General features: G+C 46.7%; 1 protein-coding gene across 1 annotated transcript in view; it reads right to left on the bottom strand.

Annotated features, from left to right (window-relative positions):
* The window catches only part of LOC147672491 (anion exchange protein 3-like), a 392,095-nt gene that overhangs the window by 64,802 nt on the left and 306,967 nt on the right, over nt 1–20,326 (bottom strand). Inside the window, exons 13-14 of the mRNA XM_086947996.1 lie at nt 11,466–11,672; nt 7,010–7,099 (exon numbers count right to left, since the gene is read on the bottom strand). Of these exons, the coding sequence (XP_086804122.1) occupies nt 7,010–7,099; nt 11,466–11,672 (297 nt within the window). The remainder of the gene's footprint in view (nt 1–7,009; nt 7,100–11,465; nt 11,673–20,326) is intronic.

Raw genomic sequence — 20,326 nt, 5'->3', positions numbered from 1 at the left:
AGGAATATATACACAATATACATAAATTCAATACGCCCACAGGGAAAGGGAAAGGTATTAGGGAAAGGGTACACATTTTTTATGATAGTTTAACATCACTAATCAAAGTTTTCATGTGCATGACTCTAAAGATCACAGTCACGAAATTTAATAGATCCCCATACGTGGGGTCAGAAAGCAATACGTGAACATCAAAACAACATTTCAAATAGTGTGCCTGCCTGACGGTGCAAGACGCTGAACTTTTTTGCTCCCAAAATCCTGCAACTAATCTCTTCAGGATTAAGAGTGAAAGCATATATCTACTTTTTCACCCCGCCACGCCGGAGGTAAAATCAAAGAATACAACGATCGATCCCCTTCGATCATCCCTTTATGATATATAAATCGACAGTTTGAGTTTCCCTACTTTACCCCATAACGATGGAGGTGCAGTCCTGAATAAATACGATTGATTCCATTCATCTAACCATGCCTTAATACAAGGATACGGACATTCACTGGCATAATTACGTCACGCCAACGACCAGGGACATTCTCCCAGGCCACCTTTTTGATTACTCACCAGGAAACAGCCCCACCCTACCCCTCCTCCTCCCTTCACGTCCTGACGAAGACCCGCGTAGTAAGGATCTATTGTCCTACAATCCCAGGGTCGAAACGTAGACTTTTTTCTACAATCCAGAACTCCTAAGGATAGCCTGATGTATACAGCTGAATAGGAGCTTCTATTTGAAATGTTGTTTTGATGTTCACGTATTGCTTTCTGACCCCACGTATGGGGATCTATTAAATTTCGTGACTGTGATCTTTAGAGTCATGCACATGAAAACTTTGATTAGTGATGTTAAACTATCATAAAAAATGTGTACCCTTTCCCTAATACCTTTCCCTTTCCCTGTGGGCGTATTGAATTTATGTATATTGTGTATATATTCCTCATCCAATTTTTTGATCATTGATTGACTTTGGTGCGGTGAAAATAAAAACACCTTGCACCCTAAAGGATTTATTTTTCTAAATTTATTTAACTTAAACATCGTGATTTTCTTAAATCCGGTGTGTTCTGTCTGGGACCACTCTATATATACCTACATATTACCCAAGTCCCACTGACTATATGGGTCTAACCCTAATTTCTATAATAATCTGCTTCTGACGCCAGCGCTTTCACTACAACCCCTTCGGCACAAAGGGTTTGCACTCCCTGCCGCAAACTGGAACCCTTGTTTTCTGTAAGTCACTGGGCTAAAGGTGGAAGATGCAGCGGGGAAGAAAGGATGGTAAGGCATAACCTTTGCATTACTTCTGCTGGACCTACCTGCATGACGTGATCACATGCCAACCTGAATAGAATTGGTGGATTCTACCTCCCGCCGGCTGTCAGTGACTCTGTAAGGTCAGGCTGAAGAGGTTTGGCAGGTGGGCTGTGCACGGGAGGTTGATTGAATGTCATGCTGACCTTGTCTGCCGCATGGTGGGCTTCTTCCGTGAAATTTCTGGATTTCCTGTTGGGGCAGGACAGACTGGTGGTAAGGGATCCCTCAACCAAAGCCATGAAAGTAACAGTGAAATGGGTGTGGCTGGTGAGGCTGGACCGAAAGACCCAGAGAGGAAGAGGTAGCCCAGCTCTCCTTGAAATGTTCAAGGGCAGAGTCAGTCTTGTCTCCAAACTGGCCAGTCCCATCAAAGAGCCCGTCCATCAGAGAGGACCAGACGTCCTCTGTGAACCTGGCTGTATCATGATCATCTTGAATAGCCTGCAAAAGGTCAGGGTGAAGGCCTTCTGGTACACCAGGGAGGACTTGTGACACAGAACCCAGAGAACGCTAATCTAAAGGCCTAACAAACAGGAAGCATTGATCCAACTTAGGCAAAAATGGCTCATGAGATGAGGCACTTTCCAAATGTGTACCATCACTTTGATTCCCTATCAGGGTAAGTAGTAGGGAAACTCGAGTTGTGCTATAACCGGCTGCAAAATTGGCCCCAAAGTTGGCCAACTTAGAGAGGATACAGTTGAGGCCACCCACGTGCTTCCTAAGAGAAGTGGAAACGGAGCAAAAGCACGAGCTCTGCTTTGAAATCTTGAGCTTTTTGTGCTCATTGGAGGATTTGGAGTTTGCTGAAGACCAGCGTCTAGAGTGACTCCGGGAGTGGGACTTGGAGCGGTCTGATGCTGCATCTTAAAGATATGCCTCGTGTTCTCTGACACACTTCAGGTTCATCGTTGCAGGTCTTGCAGTAGTGACCTGACTGGATACATTTTTGAAGAAAGGGTCTCTGAGAGATGAGAGAAGCTCCAGATCCGTGTCTGGTGGCAGGGAAAGACAGGACCTGGCATCAGTGTGCAGGACTGGCACCCACATAGGACCGCGCATGTGTTCCAGAGAGGACAGCTTCAGTGCAGAACCGCACAGTGTCACCTTCCGGAGGGCAGTAGTTCTGTGGAAAAGTTTCCGGATCCAGTCTTACAACTGGGAAATATTCAAAAGGTGTGGAATCTGCAGCAGAAAGTCTCTATCAGAATCTCTTCAGGCTTGCCAGCAAGAATAACACAGGAAATTTTCAAACCATCCCCTCTCCCCCCATTCCTTCCACTGAATTCCTTACAGTTCGCTCCCTCGCCTTCTCCCCCCCCATCACCTGTCTTCTAATGTACCGTCCTCCCCAGTCTTCGCCTCTATTCTTGCCGGCTTTTCAAGACCTACTGGCCAACTTGGTGGTTAACTATGCATCGGTCTTGGTACTAGGGGATTTCAATTACTGGCCATCGGACCGTTCTGAGTGCACAGCCTCGAAAGAATTCACAGAGTCTCTCACATCTTTAAATTTGATGTCGCACATCTCTGTCCCCACACACTCTCATGGTCACATACTTGACCAGGTCTGGTCCCTTAATCTTCCAGTCTCCCCGGTGACGGTTTCCCCCTGTCCTTGGTCTGATCATGCCCTTATTTCCTTCTCCATCTCTCTCAACCCGGTTTCCAAAGTCCCACACGCCAAAAACACCTGGGCACGGAACTGGAACAGAGTTGACTTTCCCACCCTGACGTCTCACCTTCGGAATTCTACCCCGTCCCTCTCTGGTCTTCTGTCCGACTCTCAAGCCAACGCTATCAATACCTGGTTGGCTAGAGGGTGTGACTCAGTGGCTCCCCTGCGTCGCATCTCCGTTCGGCGACCCAAGGAGTCTAATAGGTGGTTTAATGACCACCTAAAAGAACTTAAACTGTCCGTTCGACAGGCAGAAAGGCACTGGAGGAAAAATTATTGTCCTTTACTTAAAACCCTCTATCTGACATCACTCGCCGACTACAAGACCGCAATCCTTGCCGCCAAAACCTCTTATTTTTCAACAAAAATAATCTCTGCTGAAAACAAGCCTAGGGAGATCTTCGGCATAGTGCAGGACCTGGCTTACTCCGATAGGGCTTCACCTCAAATCCCCCCATCCCAGCCTTTATGCAACCAATTAAACTCTTACTTTCTTAACAAGATCGCTACCATTAAGGCCAACATCCCCCCCCCCTCGCCTGCTTTTGTTGACCCTTCTCCTCCTACTATTCAAAACCTTCTCACCTCCATCCCCCCCCTCACTGAAGAGGTATTCCTGGGGATACTTCCCAAAGTAAAATCAGGTTCCCCGGCAGACATCTGTCCGGCGCGAATCCTCCAACAAATCTACTCCTCCTGTCCTGAACCCCCCATTACCTTCCTTAACAGCTCCCTAGCGCAGGGAGTAGTGACCCCTACGCTCAAATCAGCCACCATAGTGCCCATTCTTAAGAAGCCTGGCGCTGACCCATCCATCTCAGCCAACTACCGCCCCATTTCCCTGCTGCCCTACCTGGGCAAGGTGCTGGAGCGCTATGTCACCGCGGTATTCAGCACCCACGTAGAGGCCAATGGGGGACTGGCTTCCCGCCAGGCTGGCTTTCGACCTAGGCACTCGACTGAATCAGTTGTGGTATCAGTCCTGGACAACCTCAGGAAGGGTATGGATCATAACAAACACCAGGCGCTGGTACTCCTCGATCTCTCCGCCGCATTTGACACGGTAGACCATACCATCTTACTGTCCCGTGTCAAGGCGGCTGGAATTGAGGGATCAACCCTGGTGTGGCTTTCCTCCTTCCTGAGGGACCGCACTCAGGCGGTCCGGCTAGGAGACTTCACTACCACCCCACTCCCCGTCACGTGTGGTGTCCCCCAGGGTTCTTCCTTGTCTCCCGTACTATTCAATCTTTATATCTTTCCCCTCATCTTCGCTCTTCAGCAGCTGGAGGTCACCGTTTATAATTACGCGGATGACCTCCAGCTCATCTTTGACCTATCCTCTTCTCCCCTCTCTGTCTCCAGCTTTCAGCACACCATGACATTCATCAGGGACTGGATGAACCACAACCATCTCAAATTGAACCCGGACAAAACCGAGTTGGTTCTTACCGGTGGTTCTTCCAGTCCCTGGAACTCTCTCTTCTGGCCCCAACCCTTGGTCCCGCCCCCACTCCTTCTACCACGGTCAAAACACTGGGGGTTAAAATGAATAATCAACTTACCCTTCACTCCCAAATCAGCTCTGTGGTTTCCTCCTGCTTCCTCACCCTCCGAACTATCCGCACTGTCGCTCGTTTCTTTTCCCCCCAGGCACTCAAAATGAACATGGCCGCTCTAGTGATATCACGGCTGGATTATGCCAACACTCTTTACAATGGCATACCAGCATACAGTCTCAGGAGGCTGCAGTTGGTCCAAAACCAAGCTGCCCGGCTGGTTTTTGGACTCCCACGCTATCACCACTCCACACCCCTCCTCAGGGAGCTTCATTGGCTCCCTGTTAAAGAACGTTCTCTGTTTAAAACCGCCTGCATGGTTTTCCAGGCCCGACAAGGCACCGCCCCGCCTTAATTTCCTCACTAATAAAAGAATACGCTCCCCCCAGAGAACTTCGTTCCTCCACCAAATCCCTCCTTCAAATCCCACGCTTCAGACGCAAAAAGTGGGGTGGGTCCAACTTCTCCACCTTAGCCCCCTCTTTCTGGAACTCCCTCCCAGACCATCTTTGTGCGGCTACCCATTATGTTTCCTTCCGTAAGGAACTAAAAACGTTTCTTTTTAAACAGGCATTCCCTGCGTAAACCCCCTCCCCGGCTCTACCACCGGTTCTTACTTTTGTCTCTGTAGCCAATACCCTCCACTAGCGCCAAGAAACCGTTCGGTGCACGCTGCGCTTTATAAATGTTTTAAATTAGAAATTAGAATTAGGAAAGGTAAACTCCTGCTTAAGACAGCCAGATATAGCCTTGCAACAAAGGGGGCATTCTTTATCAGAAAAGACTAGCTAAAGTGACAACAGTTTTGAATAATGATGTCAAATTCACAGCTTTAAGTGCTTTAGTCTGAATGTGCACACCCTAAATATAGTATTATGACCCACATACATGTGTATATGAGTCAGTGATCACACGTTTGTATATGTGTCAGTGATTACATTTACCTGTGTATATAAGTCAGTGATTACACATTCATGTGTGTATGTGTCAGTGATTTCACATACGTGTGTATATGTGTCAGTGATTTCACATACGTGTGTATATGGGTCAACCATTAACCATACATGCGTATATGTGTCAGTGATTACACACATATGTATGTGTGTACTGAAGGCTGGATGCTGTTCATTGATGAAATGTTTTTACCCTGATGAAGTGCTGCGGCACGAAATGCATTGGGAATGAACATGCACAGACCATTCATTTGAATATTATCACGCATCTACAAGAATTACATGGATAATGTTTGCGATCATCCTGAAGCTGTGATGTAACAGTGAGTCGATTGAATCTGGATGAAAATTAAAAGACATGAACTGTTTGGATTACTCAGATTGACTTATTTGGATTATACTATTTACACAATTGATTACGTTTGTTGAAGACATACGTCTCATAAAGAAGTGCTGATGCACTGGTACGGTTAGCAGTGTCTTAGATTTATCTTTGAGCCTAACTCCCCAAGGTCAGAGGGAGCAACGCGCCAGCACCTAAAAACTTAAGTATTTCCCACGTGAAACAATTGGAGAAACTGAATAACGAGAATACACTTAGAGTGCCACACACACACTGGATTTCAGTGATTGCACATACATGTGTCAGTGATGGCATATACCTGTATGTATGTGTCAGTAATTGCGCATACATGTGTATGTGTCAGTGATTGCATATACCTGTATATATATGTATGATTGCACATACATGTGTATATGTGTCAGTAACTGCACATACATGTATATTTGTCAGTGATTGCATATACCTCTATATATGTGTGTGATTGCACACATGTGCATATATGTGTCAGTGATTGCACATACATGTGTATGTGTCCAGGATTTTACATTCAGGTATATCTGTGTGTGATTGCACATACGTTTGTATATGTGTCAGTCATTGCACATACATGTGTATATGTGTCCCTGATTTTACATATACGTGTGTATATGGATCAAAAATTGACCATACATGTGTATATGTGTCAGTGATTGCACATACATGTGTATATGTGTCAGTGATTTCACATACATGAGTCAAAAATTGACCATACACGTGTATATGTGTCAGTGATTGCACATGCATGTGTATGTATCAGTGATTGCACATACCTATATATATATATATATATGAGTGTGATTGCACATACATGTGTATATGTGTATATTTGTCAGTGATTGCACATACATGTGTATGTATAAGTGATTGCACATACCTGTATATATGTGCATTATTTCACATATGTGTGTATATGTGTATATGTGTCAGTGATTACACATGCATGCGTATGTGTCAGTGATTGTACATACCTGTATATCTGTGTGTGATTGCACATATGTGTGTATATGTGTCAGTGATTGCACATATGTGTGTGTATATGTGTCAGTTATTGCCCATACATGTGTATATGTGTCAGTAATTGCACATACATGTGCATATTTGTTAGTGATTGCACATACCTGGGTATACGTGTCAGTGATTGCATAGTCAACAAGAACCATCAGCAGAATGGATATTGGGATCCCAAAATCTCCAATTATTCGTCGTGCCTGTAAAAGCAACACGTGGAGAGTATGAATTTATTTTGAGAGCTGTCCTCTGACATTAGGTTATTTGCACATATATCCAGTATTACAGAACTATTCACATGTGTGCTCACAGATATATCCATGTCTCAGGACTATTCAGACATTCGTTCATGGATCAGTTCAAAGCAGTGCTTAATTTGTAAAAGAGTAAGTGCCTGGGCCCTTCCCAGGAGGCCACTGCTGCCTACACCACCCACTGCCCGCCAGGTCCACCCACTGCCCCGCTAGGTCCACCCACTGCCCCTCCAGGACCACCCACTGCCCCGCCAGGCCCACCTACTGCCCCCCAGGCCCACCCACTGCTCCACCAGCACCACACACTGCCCGCCAGGTCCACCCACTGCCCCGCTAGGTCCACCCACTGCCCCTCCAGGCCCACCCACTGCCCCGCCAGGCCCACCTACTACCCCCCAGGCCCACCCACTGCTCCACCAGCACCACACACTGCCCGCCAGGCCCACCCACTGTTCCACCAGCCCTACCCGAGCAGTCTTCATTGAACTACTAACCATCACACTCCTACAAGTGTTATAATTCAGCTTATTCCAGGCCATCCAAAGCTGTAATGATGGTGGGAGTGGCAGGTAAGGTTCTTCTTTAATGTATATTGACTTATTAAATTCGGTTGTGCTCCTCTCAAAATCCAGCAGACAGCGCCACCATGTGGTGGACTGCCACTAGAGCAGGTGCTGACAATTAAGCACTGGTGCGGAGCACCAAAAACCACAGGCTCAAATTAAGTACTGGTTCAATAGCACCAGAGCAGCCAGACAACTATTCACAGGTCTGGGGGAGATGTGGCTTAGTGGCTTGAGCTGACGATATTTGTAGCCTCTGGACCCAGACTTGAAGTGCGGCCTCTGTATCTGGCTCAGCATCGTGTGATTCAGGGCAACCCACTGAACCTCCCTGTGCCTCAAATGCGTTTGTGTAAAACTCACTTGATGTACACGATCTTGTACATCACCCCCCCCCCCCCGCTTCCACCGAGGGATTTGTGGTGCCCACTGGGCCACATGTAGAGCTGCCTATCACTACCATCCTAGCTGATGGGACCCAAAGTGCCCTGGCTTGCAGTGATGCCCAGGCTACGTCACGGGTTGGGACACTAGTGAAAGTATGTCCCCCACACTGAAATGAAATGAAAAATTATATTTATATAGCGCGTAACTACCCAGAGGCCTCGCAGCGGCCGGTAGGACGCACTGACCCCCTCTCCTATGTCGGCCAACGTCACTTGACCCCTTTCTTTCTCATGCGCTCAAGCCTCGCCCATCCGTCAGCACAGATTACATTAACACCAGTGGTCGAAGTGGGGGGGATCGAAGGGGCACCACGTGCCCATACTTCTTTCAAATATAAAAATGCCTCGCCCTACTTTTTAAAACAAAACACCAGCGTCCCGGGCGGTTTTTCCGATATTAAAAGCTTCCGCTGAAGTTTTATTCAGGGAGTCTCCTGTGCTGTGAAACCAAAGGTGGGCACACTGCTAAAGAATAAACCAGCCTTCCTGCCAGGGTGCTGCTGCCTGAAAGAAAAGCAAATGTGAGCAACCAGGTCATCTGCAAATATAAAGGGTGCTTGGGAGACAAACTGGCACCAATTGATGGATACACTTGAAGCTTCCTGGCGACACAGATGTATTCTTTTTGGCTGGTAGGGCTGAGCTGTGAAGAGCTTGCATTTAAGGGACAGGCACATAAAAAATGCATTATGTACAGTGGGTATTACTAAAATCTATATTTGGAAGCCCCATGCAGTATTTTCGATCATTTTGTGTCTGACTATCTTATAGTTTGTGTAATAATGCAGGTTTAAAATAATGGTTTACAAATACACAGCACTACAAATACACAAGTCTCTATTCTCCACTGCACCAACCAAATGTTAACTCTGCGTCTCTCTGGTTACACCTGCACCCCTCCACTGCATTGACTAATAGAGGTTTTATAATGTATTATATAGTGTATTTGTAAGTGACTAACATCATTTATTTTCTTTTGTTTCTCATTTAAGCTGTGTGCTATTTTACATTTAGCTTCCCTAAGGTAAAAGACAAAAAAAAGTACTTTTTTTTTTTTTAGCCAATCCTATGACCCCACCCCCACGCTTACTGATCCCGCCCCATTGCATGCAGCATCGCTGTTCCTATACTTTTTTAGTGCATTTCGACCACTGATTAACACATGCTGTGAGCCTTGTTTTGCTGGCCGGTGCCCTCACCCTGTGTCGCTGGCACACGCCCTCACCCTGTAGCGCTGGCCCCGCCCTCTGCCTGTGTAACTGGTCCCTGCCATCCCCCTGTGTTCCTGGCCCTGCCCTCACCCTGTGTCGCTAGCCCCTGCCCTTGCCCTGTGTCACTGATCCACGCCCTTGCCCTGTGTTCCCGGCCATGCCCTCACCCTGTGCCGCTGACCTGGCACTCACCCTATGCCGCTGACCCCCACCCTCACCCAGTGTCGCTGGTCACTCCTCATGCTGTGTCACTTCCCAACACCTTGTGTCACTGGTCCCCCCCATTCTGTGTTACTGGCCCCCGCCCTGTGTTGCTGGTCCTTACCCTCGCCCTGTGTCACTTCTACCCACTGTGTACCGCTGGTCCACCCTCACCCTGTGTCACTCCCACCCTGCATCGCTGAGTCCAGTCTTCACACCGTGTCGCTGGTCACCCCTCATGCTGTGTCAGTGGTCCCTGCCCTCCCCTGTGTTCCTGTCCTCTGCCCTCACCCTGTGTCTCTGGCCCCGCCCTTGCCCTGTGTCACTGGTACCCGCCCTAGCCCTGTGTCATAGGCCCCCACCCTCACCCTGTGTCACTTCCCCTGCACCCTGTGTCGTGATTTCCCCCCTCGCCCTGTGTCGCTGGCCCCCGCCCTTGCCCTGTGTTCCTGTGTCATGATTCGCTCTCTGCATACTCGAGACTCCATCCAGGGGCTGAATTGGGGGGCTCTCCATTGTTCTAATAAGCTCCCACACCCTCCCCTTCATGCATATCCTTACTTCCAGTCATTTGGATTCTACTTGCAAATTGTCATCCATTCCCAACCCATGCGGGGGCTTGTGAGAGCCAGCCAGCTCATGCTTGAAGCCAGCCTGCTCATGTTTGACACTCCATTACCCAGAATTCCCTGCTCACTGCTTTGTCTCCACCCCTGCAGGCCCAGGATGGGTGGAGGAATTCACCCCACCTGTGGCTGGCTGCTGCTAGCCTGCTCACACCTGCTGCATGTGATTACTGTGAGCTCTGTTAAACCCCAGCTTCCTGCAGGCCAAGGTTGGTCATTGTAGCTGTGTACCGGTGGGGAGACCAGTCCTTGTTTCCAGAGCTTTTGATATTCCTTGATTCCAGAGCTATAGTTACTCCATGTTCCTTGATTCCTGAGCTATAGTTATTCTTTGTTCCTGTTCCTGGGCTTCAGCTATTTCCTGTTCCTGATTTGCACTGTTTGCAGTGCTCTCTTGACTCCTTGTTTCCTGAGCTGTAGCTATGTCCTGTTCCCTTGAACCAGTATTGCCTGCAGTGCTACCTTGACTTCTAAAGCTTTGGTAGTTCCCTAATCCTGAACCAGCACTGCCTGCAGTGCTGCCTTGACTCCTGAGCCTTAGCTCAATTCTTGTTCCTGCCCCAGCACTGCCTTCTCTGCTACTTTGTTCCCTTGAATCCTGAACCTGCACTATTCTAGTATGCCCTTGCAGTTTCCCATTCTGGATATCCCTTTCCAGTCCCTGCCTTTCTTCCCATTTCCTTCTTTCCAGTTCCCAGCTTGCTGTCTTTCTATTCTGCTGGCCGCCGCCCTCGCCCTGTGTTACTGGCCCCGCCCTCACCATGTGTTCCTGGCCCCTGCCCTCATCCTGTGTCACTGACCACACCCTCATCCTGTGTCACTGGCCACACCCTCATCCTGTGTCACTGCTCCCACTAGTGTTTCTGATCTCTCCCTCACCCTATGTCGTTGGCCCCACTCTCGCCCTGTGTATCTGGTCCCTCCTTCGCCCTATGCCACTGTCCCCCCACCCTGCATCACTGATCCCCCCCTTACTCTGTCCACTGGTCCCCACCCTTGTCCTGTGTCACTGGTCCCCACACCTGCCCAGTGTCACTGCCCCCCATCCTGTGTCACCAGTCCTTGTCCTCGCCCCGTGTCTCTGGTACCCCACCCTGAGTTGCTGGTCCCCGCTGTGTGTTGCTGACCCCCGCTCTTACCCTGTATTGCTGGTTCCCACCCTCACCCTTGTCCTGTGTTCCTGGCCCCCGCCCTGTGTCGCTAGTCCCCCCCTTGCCCTCCCCTGTGTCGCTGCCCCCCCCCCCACCCCGCCGCCATGTTCTCACCTTCCCTCCCAGGAAGCGGCTGTTCCTGAATTTGCGCATGAAGAAGGCGATGAAGAAGGTGCCCAGCATGAGGATGAGGGAGAGCAGCGCGGTGTTCGGCTGCATCCGGGTGTCCGCCGATGACGGGCTCAGTCCTGGTGTGCTCGAGTTCCGGCTGTGCCTTGGATTGGGGGGGTACGACCTCAGGAGGGGGTGCTCCGTAAACACCTGAGCGGGGGATAAAGGAGAGGACATTTAGTCAACCCATGCAGAGGTGCGGAAGAGTGCAGAGAGCCTTGACAACAAGGGCAGAGTCATCCACACAATCACTTCATTTACAGTGAGGTCCAGTTAAAGAACCTTCAGAATGCAAAATGTTCCTTATTGGCTCCGAGTCATCACTGCAAAGGTTTGAGATCAAAGGATGCAGAGGAGGAAGGACTGCAAAAATCACAAAGATCCTACAGAGTTCTATATAGCACTAACTTGGTCCGGGATCATTACCAGAGCGCTTTACATGAGCACCAGTTGCATTACATGAGATCACATTCATTTTTGTTAGGCACGGGGAGATTAGGTGATTTGCCCAGAATCACAGGATGTTCAGGGTCATTGCAGAGACTCAAACCCGTTTCCCCAGATTCGAGGTCCAACGCCCTAGCCATTAGGCCAACTCCTTTTGTGACTTGCTGATTGTGCGCTTGTATTTTAGTTGCTTCAAGATATATACTGTAATACATGCTGATGCAAGGCATGCAGGAAGGTTCTTAACATGTGCATGAAACCCTTGAATAATGGGTAATATGCCGCTTTCTCCACTAAGAGGTAACTTTTGGGTTCTTCTGTTGTGAAACCTTCGAGTTGCCATGGGAATGTGGGATTGTGTAGGTTGGGAGTTGGGGTTTTGTTTCCGTGAGAGTTGGACGTGTCGACTCGTCCTGTTCTCTATATACTCAATAAATGACCTTCTACTTACCATACCGAGTCCTTGCAGTGGCGACGAGTTGACCGGGACAGGAAGAGTCCCCCACATGGTGTTCCTGATCTTCAGACATCCTAACACATCACCAGACACATCCTCTGTGTCTGGTGTCACCTTGATGGAGGCCGTTGCTGTGCAAGCAATGAGCGTACGCATACAGAACGCCTCTGCCCGCCTGATCCTTGACATCCCTCACTCGACACAGCCACATTGCCCCCCACCAGGGAGACCTGCACTGGCTGCCCGTCAACAAGAGGATCAACTTCAAGCTCCTCGCCCACGCACACAAGGCACTCCACAACACCGGACCAGCGTACCTCAACCTCAGTTTCTTCACCCCGAACCGCCAGCTCCGCTCTGGCAACCGCGCCCTCACTACCATCCGAAGAGCGACCTCCGGCAGCAGATCCTTCTCTCACCTCACCGCCAAGACCTGGAACACCCTCCCCATCCCCTTACAGCAGACCAAAGACCTACTAACCTTCAGGAGGCTACTCAAAACCTGACTGTATATGCAGTTGCAACATTCCCCACCCCCAGCGCCATGAGACCCTCATGGGTGAGTAGGCGCTCTACAAATGGACTGATTGATTGATTGATTGGTTTCCGAGCGCATACTGGCTCCTTGGTGGATTTTGATGGTTTTGGCATAAGGCGCTGCCTTAAACCGGCATCAGCCCCTGGAAGATTCACAACCATGAGTACATGGTGGATTTTGACTGCCTTGGGCACTGTGCATTGCCTCGAGCCGGCTCGTGCGCGTGCCTTCTCCGCCCGACTCCTTTCTTGGCTGTTGGCTGACGTCACCCCCTTAGTGTTATCACGCTACGTGCAGCCATTTTCTGGTCATTGGTCTGAGTCCATAGCAACCAGAGTCATTCAAGCTGATGCACTTCGCTGTTCTCAAGTACAGCATACAGCATAATTTTCTATCGCTAATATGCACAGCTCTGTCGTATTGTTATATCAATTAAGGAGTCTCTTACGCTGATGCACTCAGCTATTCTTGAGTGCTACTTTAATCACTGATACGCACAACTCCATTTGCTTCCTGTATTCACTCGCCATTCTTGAGTATTGCATACAGTGGTCATTATTTGCTGATATGCACAGCTGGGTTCTTTTTGTTCTAATTTTTCACGTTCATGTTATCACTTCTATAAGGTGTGCACTGGAAGATGTCTGCGCTGATGCACACAACTTTTTACACCATACAAGTAACTTCTTACAACACATGAACATACTGTTCGAGTTCTTCCATCATCAATGCCTCCAGTCCTTGTCGTTATGATTTAACCTTAATTAATTGTTGCATATAAAAATATAAGAACTCCGTTCACCTTTCCTTGAAACTGTATTTTTGCAACATTATTCGCTTTTCTACGGTGCTGTTTCCTTTCCAAAATGCAGCATTCACTAGTTCCTCCACCTGCCTTCTCTCCTAATCAAACCAATCCCAAATCTGATTGGGAGCAATGGAAGGAAGCTTTTGAGGCATATTTGGATACATTAGAAGGTGACTCTTTTAGTCCTAAAAAGAAGAATTCAAATTTCAGGAGAATCAGTTGCCAGTTATGTTGGAGCTTTAAGAATTTTGGCTATTTCATGTGAATGTAGGGAATTTGAGGACGAAATGATCCGTGATCCGCTGGTAGAGAAAACTAACAGCAACAAAATGCAAGAGGCCCTATTATCCAAACCTAATCTTACATTGGAGAAGGCTTTAGAAATAGCTTCTAGGATTGAGAGCACCACATCGTTCATGAGTCAATTGACTGTGTCAGATGAAAAATCTCACTCTTCTGATGTCTTAGCAGTGAAATCCAAGTATACCAAAGCCAAGATCAAGGTAATGGCGGGCTCTGGTTCACCTTATACCTTGTTGAGTGAGAAAGTTAGGCACAACCATTTTAAAAGTACTCATGTGATTGATTCAAAACTGTGTCCTGTTGGATACGATGGCAAGATCATTGATGTAGTGGGTGAATTCTCTGCCACTTTGAAGTTCAAACTAATAGCTCTGATGGGGTTGTATATGTTGCCAAGGATGATTTGTGTTTGTTAGGTTGGCACGATCCGAAGAACCTAGGCATATTACTTGACCCTAATAATCCTGCCCTGGTAGTGTTGAGGAACAGCTATCTACCCATTATGCCTGTTAAACATATATTCAAATGGGAAATGCAGTTTCCTGAAGTTTTCCAAAAGGATCTTGGTACCCTGAAGGGTTATAACAATAAGATCAGGTTGATTGATGAATCTTACCAATTGGCATACAAAGTTAGAAGAGTTCCGTTAGCCTTGTGTGCCGAATTAAAAGCTGAACTACAGAAACGTTGTGAACTTGGTATTATTGAACCTGTTGAATGTTCTAATTGGTTTGTTCCCATTGTTTTATCACTCAAGGCTAATGGTTCTATCCGCATGTGTGTGGATTTACGCGATCTTAACAAACAAATCTGGATCGATCGTCACCCCTTGCCAAACATCACTGACATACTTTCTACTTTGGAGGGTGGCTAGATTTTCAGCTTGTTGGATATGACCTCAGCATACCATCAGATCAACCTTCATCCTGATTGTAGACATTTAACATCTTTTATTACTGCCCATATCACTTTGGGTCATGGGAAAAACTGTTGGCAAACAAACAAAAATACATTTTGAGCCCAAAAATGGAACACGCTCACAACAGGAAGAAGCTGAGCACTTAAACATGGCACCCCCTCCCACCCCCCATGGTTCAATACCTCATCAGGAGGATTAATTAAAAATGTTATTACTGGCTATGCAACAGACCCTTACATCTATAAAGACCAATATGGACTCAGTGAATGCCCAAATGTACTCTATAGTAATTAGACTGGACAAACATGATGAGCGCATCTCTGAGGCAGAACGTAGAATCTCCGATACAGAAGACAAAGCGAATGAAACCCATAAACAAATGGCGCAGATGGACAAAGTGCTGAAGGTGATAGCTGCAAAAAAGAGGATTTAGAAGTGCGACCCTGTCGCAATAATATACGAGTCGTGATAATATCAGGGAGCACAAATACAAGTTGAATGGAAGATTTCATTGAACGTATGTTATATACAGTGTTTGTCACAGAGACTTTCTCTCCACTTATGATGGTGGAGAGGGCAAACCGCTCGCTGGGTCCTCAGCCACCTCCAGGTGCGCCGCTGCGCCCAATCATTGCAAGACTACTGAATTTCCGTGATAGAGATGTGACGTAGCGATTAGCAAGAGAGAAAATAAACCTTAATTTAGAAGGACAGGACTTTACAATATACCCGGATTTTACACTTGCTGTGCAGGAAGCCCGTAGAAAATGTATTCCAGTAAAATGTAAACTGATGGAAGCACGAACCGACTCTGCTCTCATGTACCCGGTACGTCTCCGTATTACTCATCAGGGAAAACAACAGTTCTTTGTTCAGGCATGTAAGGCGGAAGAATTTCTCTAACGGTGCACTGGGAAAGACACACAACGGCAACAAAAATCGAGATCAGGAAGGGTGATATGCGATAATATGATGTAAATTATGTTCTGAATCAGTCACTTCGAATAATTGTTATGGATCAAATGCCGATAACCCAGAGTTTTATGCATCACAGTGGGGAAATATACAGGATATAGGCTCCACACATCTGATCTGGGGAGGGGATTTCAATGTAACACTTAACCCCCGGTGGGACAGATCTAATCCACTCACCCAGCATTACTCCAAAACACAAAACTTAATGCAAAGTATACTGATGGATAATAACCTCTATTATACATGGAGACATATACATCTGGAGAAAAGGGAGGGAATACAATTCTCTACATTTCACTCGTCCTGGTCCAGGATAGATTATTGGATAATTTTTAAAGGGGTGGGACCTTGGATTACCAAGACGATTCATTTAACCAGGACAAGCTTGCCAGTTCAACTAACATTAGCCCATCCTCAGTGCACAGTGCCCCATGTAAATTAGGGACTAATGCCACAGATGTTACTAGATACCGCATTTTATGCGGAACTTGGGCCAGAAATAATGGATTTCTTTCAACAAAATAAAGGCGCTGTGCCCCCGTTAGCAACAGTATGGGGGGCTGCTAAGGTCACTATTAGAGGGTTTTGTATAGCCAAGGGTTTTGGAGTCCCTCGAGACATACAAACAATGCTTCACAAACTTGATGCAGAACTAAAACGTGTGGAACAAGATCTGAATCATAGAGTAGATGGTAATCTTCAAAAAGAAATGAGGGACACGCTGACAGATTACAAAGAGACAGCAGACAGAGAACGTTGATTTCATAGTAAATATTTTAAGGTCCGTAAATACAGTGAAGGCGAACGACCTGAGAAAGCTCTAGCTGAAGAGATCAGAAAACCTTGTTTCTCCAGCTCTGCGCTTGAAGTCACAGACCCCAAGGGTAACATCCATAGGGACAATGCTACAATACTCCGAGAATTCAAAACCCATCATTCTACCTTCTATACTAGTAAGCAACAGACACATAGACTTGGCCTCATACTTCAATGATGTAGCACTGACCTGGCGAGGCAAGGTGCAGAGGGAGTTTCTAGCCGCCCCATTAGAGGAGGATGAAATTTGTGCTGCGATAATGCAGATGAAATCAGGCAAAGCTCCCGGGCTAGATGGCCTCCTAATGGATTTTTATAAAACACATACAGATCAAATTGTACTTATATTAAAAGAAGTATATGAGGAGGCATATGAAAGTGAGGTTTTCCCACGTACTATGAGAGAGGCGTTGATAACATCACTCTTAAAACCAGGGAAACCAACCGACCAATGTGATTCATACAGGCCGCTGTCCCTTATCAATAACAGCGCTAAATTATTGGCCAAAGTCCTAGCTGACAAACTTACCCTCTTAATGGAAAAATTCTTTCTGCCAGATCAAGCAGGTTTTATTCCAGGGAAGGCGACATCCCATAATCTTCGCACCTTATTTTCCATTATGCAAGTACTCAATGAACACCTCTATGGTATAAAGTGAGAACCGGTGCTCCATGAGCATCTCTATGGTTTGAATGAGAGACGGTACTCAATGAGCATCTCTATGGTATAAAGTGAGAACCGGTGCTCCATGAGCATCTCTATGGTTTGAATGAGAGACGGTACTCAATGAGCATCTCTATGGTATGGAGTGAGTCCCAATGCTACACGAGCATCTCTATGGTTTGAATGGGAGACTGTACTCAATGAGCATCTCTATGGTATAAAGTGAGAACCGGTGCTCCACGAGCATCTCTATGGTTTTAATGAGAGACTGTACTCAATGTGCATCTCTATGGTATAAAGTGAGAAAAGGTGCTTCATGAGCATCTCTATGGTTTGAATGAGAGACTGTACTCAATGAGCATCTCTATGGTATAAAGTGAGAACCGGTGCTCCACGAGCATCTCTATGGTTTTAATGAGAGACTGTACTCAATGAGCATCTCTATGGTATAAAGTGAGAACCGGTGCTCCACGAGCATCTCTATGGTTTGAATGAGAGACTGTACTCAATGAGCATCTCTATGGTATAAAGTGAGAACCGGTGCTTCATGAGCATCTCTATGGTTTTAATGAGAGACTGTACTCAATGAGCATCTGTATGGTATAAAGTGAGAACCGGTGCTCCACGAGCATCTCTATGGTTTGAATGAGAGACTGTACTCAATGAGCACCTCTATGGTATGGAGTGAGAACCGGTGCTCCACAAGCATCTCTATGGTTTGAATGAGAGACTGTACTCAATGAGCATCTCTATGTTATGGAGTGAGAACCGGTGCTCCACAAGCATCTCTATGGTTTGAATGAGAGACTGTACTCAATGAGCATCTCTATGGTATAAAGTGAGAACCGGTGCTCCACGAGCATCTCTATGGTTTGAATGAGAGACTGTCCTCAATGAGCATCTCTATGGTACGGAGTGAGTCCCGATGCTCCACGAGCATCTCTATGGTTTGAATGAGAGACTGTACTCAATGAGCATCTCTATGGTATAAAGTGAGAACCGGTGCTCCACGAGCATCTCTATGGTTTGAATGAGAGACTGTACTCAATGAGCACCTCTATGGTATAAAGTGAGAACCGGTGCTCCATGAGCATCTCTATGGTTTGAATGAGAGACGGTACTCAATGAGCATCTCTATGGTATAAAGTGAGAACCGGTGCTCCATGAGCATCTCTATGGTTTGAATGAGAGACGGTACTCAATGAGCATCTCTATGGTATGGAGTGAGTCCCAATGCTCCACGAGCATCTCTATGGTTTGAATGGGAGACTGTACTCAATGAGCATCTCTATGGTATAAAGTGAGAACCGGTGCTCCACGAGCATCTCTATGGTTTTAATGAGAGACTGTACTCAATGTGCATCTCTATGGTATAAAGTGAGAAAAGGTGCTTCATGAGCATCTCTATGGTTTGAATGAGAGACTGTACTCAATGAGCATCTCTATGGTATAAAGTGAGAACCGGTGCTCCACGAGCATCTCTATGGTTTTAATGAGAGACTGTACTCAATGAGCATCTCTATGGTATAAAGTGAGAACCGGTGCTCCACGAGCATCTCTATGGTTTGAATGAGAGACTGTACTCAATGAGCATCTCTATGGTATAAAGTGAGAACCGGTGCTTCATGAGCATCTCTATGGTTTTAATGAGAGACTGTACTCAATGAGCATCTGTATGGTATAAAGTGAGAACCGGTGCTCCACGAGCATCTCTATGGTTTGAATGAGAGACTGTACTCAATGAGCACCTCTATGGTATGGAGTGAGAACCGGTGCTCCACAAGCATCTCTATGGTTTGAATGAGAGACTGTACTCAATGAGCATCTCTATGTTATGGAGTGAGAACCGGTGCTCCACAAGCATCTCTATGGTTTGAATGAGAGACTGTACTCAATGAGCATCTCTATGGTATAAAGTGAGAACCGGTGCTCCACGAGCATCTCTATGGTTTGAATGAGAGACTGTCCTCAATGAGCATCTCTATGGTATGGAGTGAGTCCCGATGCTCCACGAGCATCTCTATGGTTTGAATGAGAGACTGTACTCAATGAGCATCTCTATGGTATAAAGTGAGAACCGGTGCTCCACAAGCATCTCTATGGTTTGAATGAGAGACTGTCCTCAATGAGCATCTCTATGGTATGGAGTGAGTCCCGATGCTCCACAAGCATCTCTATGGTTTGAATGAGAGACTGTACTCAATGAGCATCTCTATGGTATAAAGTGAGAACCGGTGCTCCACGAGCATCTCTATGGTTTGAATGAGAGACTGTACTCAATGAGCATCTCTATGGTATAAAGTGAGAACCGGTGCTCCACAAGCATCTCCGAGGTTTGAATGAGAGACTGTACTCAATGCGCATCTCTATGGTATAAAGTGAGAACCTGTGCTCTATGGTTTGAATGAGAGACTGTAGTCAATGAGCATCTCTATGGTATAAAGTGAGAACCTGTGCTCTATGGTTTGAATGAGAGACTGTACTCAATGAGCATCTCTATGGTATGGAGTGAGAACCGGTGCTCCACGAGCATCTCTATGGTTTGAATGAGAGACTGTACTCAATGAGCATCTCTATGGTATAAAGTGAGAACCTGTGCTCTATGGTTTGAATGAGAGACTGTACTCAATGAGCATCTCTATGGTATAAAGTGAGAACCTGTGCTCTATGGTTTGAATGAGAGACTGTACTCAATGAGCATCTCTATGGTATGGAGTGAGTACCGATGCTCCACAAGCATCTCTAAGGTTTGAATTGTAGACTGTACTCAATGAGCATCTCTATGGTATGGAGTGAGTACTGATGCTCCACGAGCATCTCTATGGTTTGAATGAAAGACTGTACTCAATGTGTATTTCAATGGTTTAGAGTGGGAGA

This window comes from Lissotriton vulgaris, unplaced genomic scaffold (genome assembly GCF_964263255.1).
Source record: "Lissotriton vulgaris unplaced genomic scaffold, aLisVul1.2 SCAFFOLD_1073, whole genome shotgun sequence".
In the NCBI taxonomy this organism is placed as follows: Eukaryota; Metazoa; Chordata; class Amphibia; order Caudata; family Salamandridae; genus Lissotriton; species Lissotriton vulgaris.
This window is presented reverse-complemented; position numbering and strand designations above follow the sequence as displayed.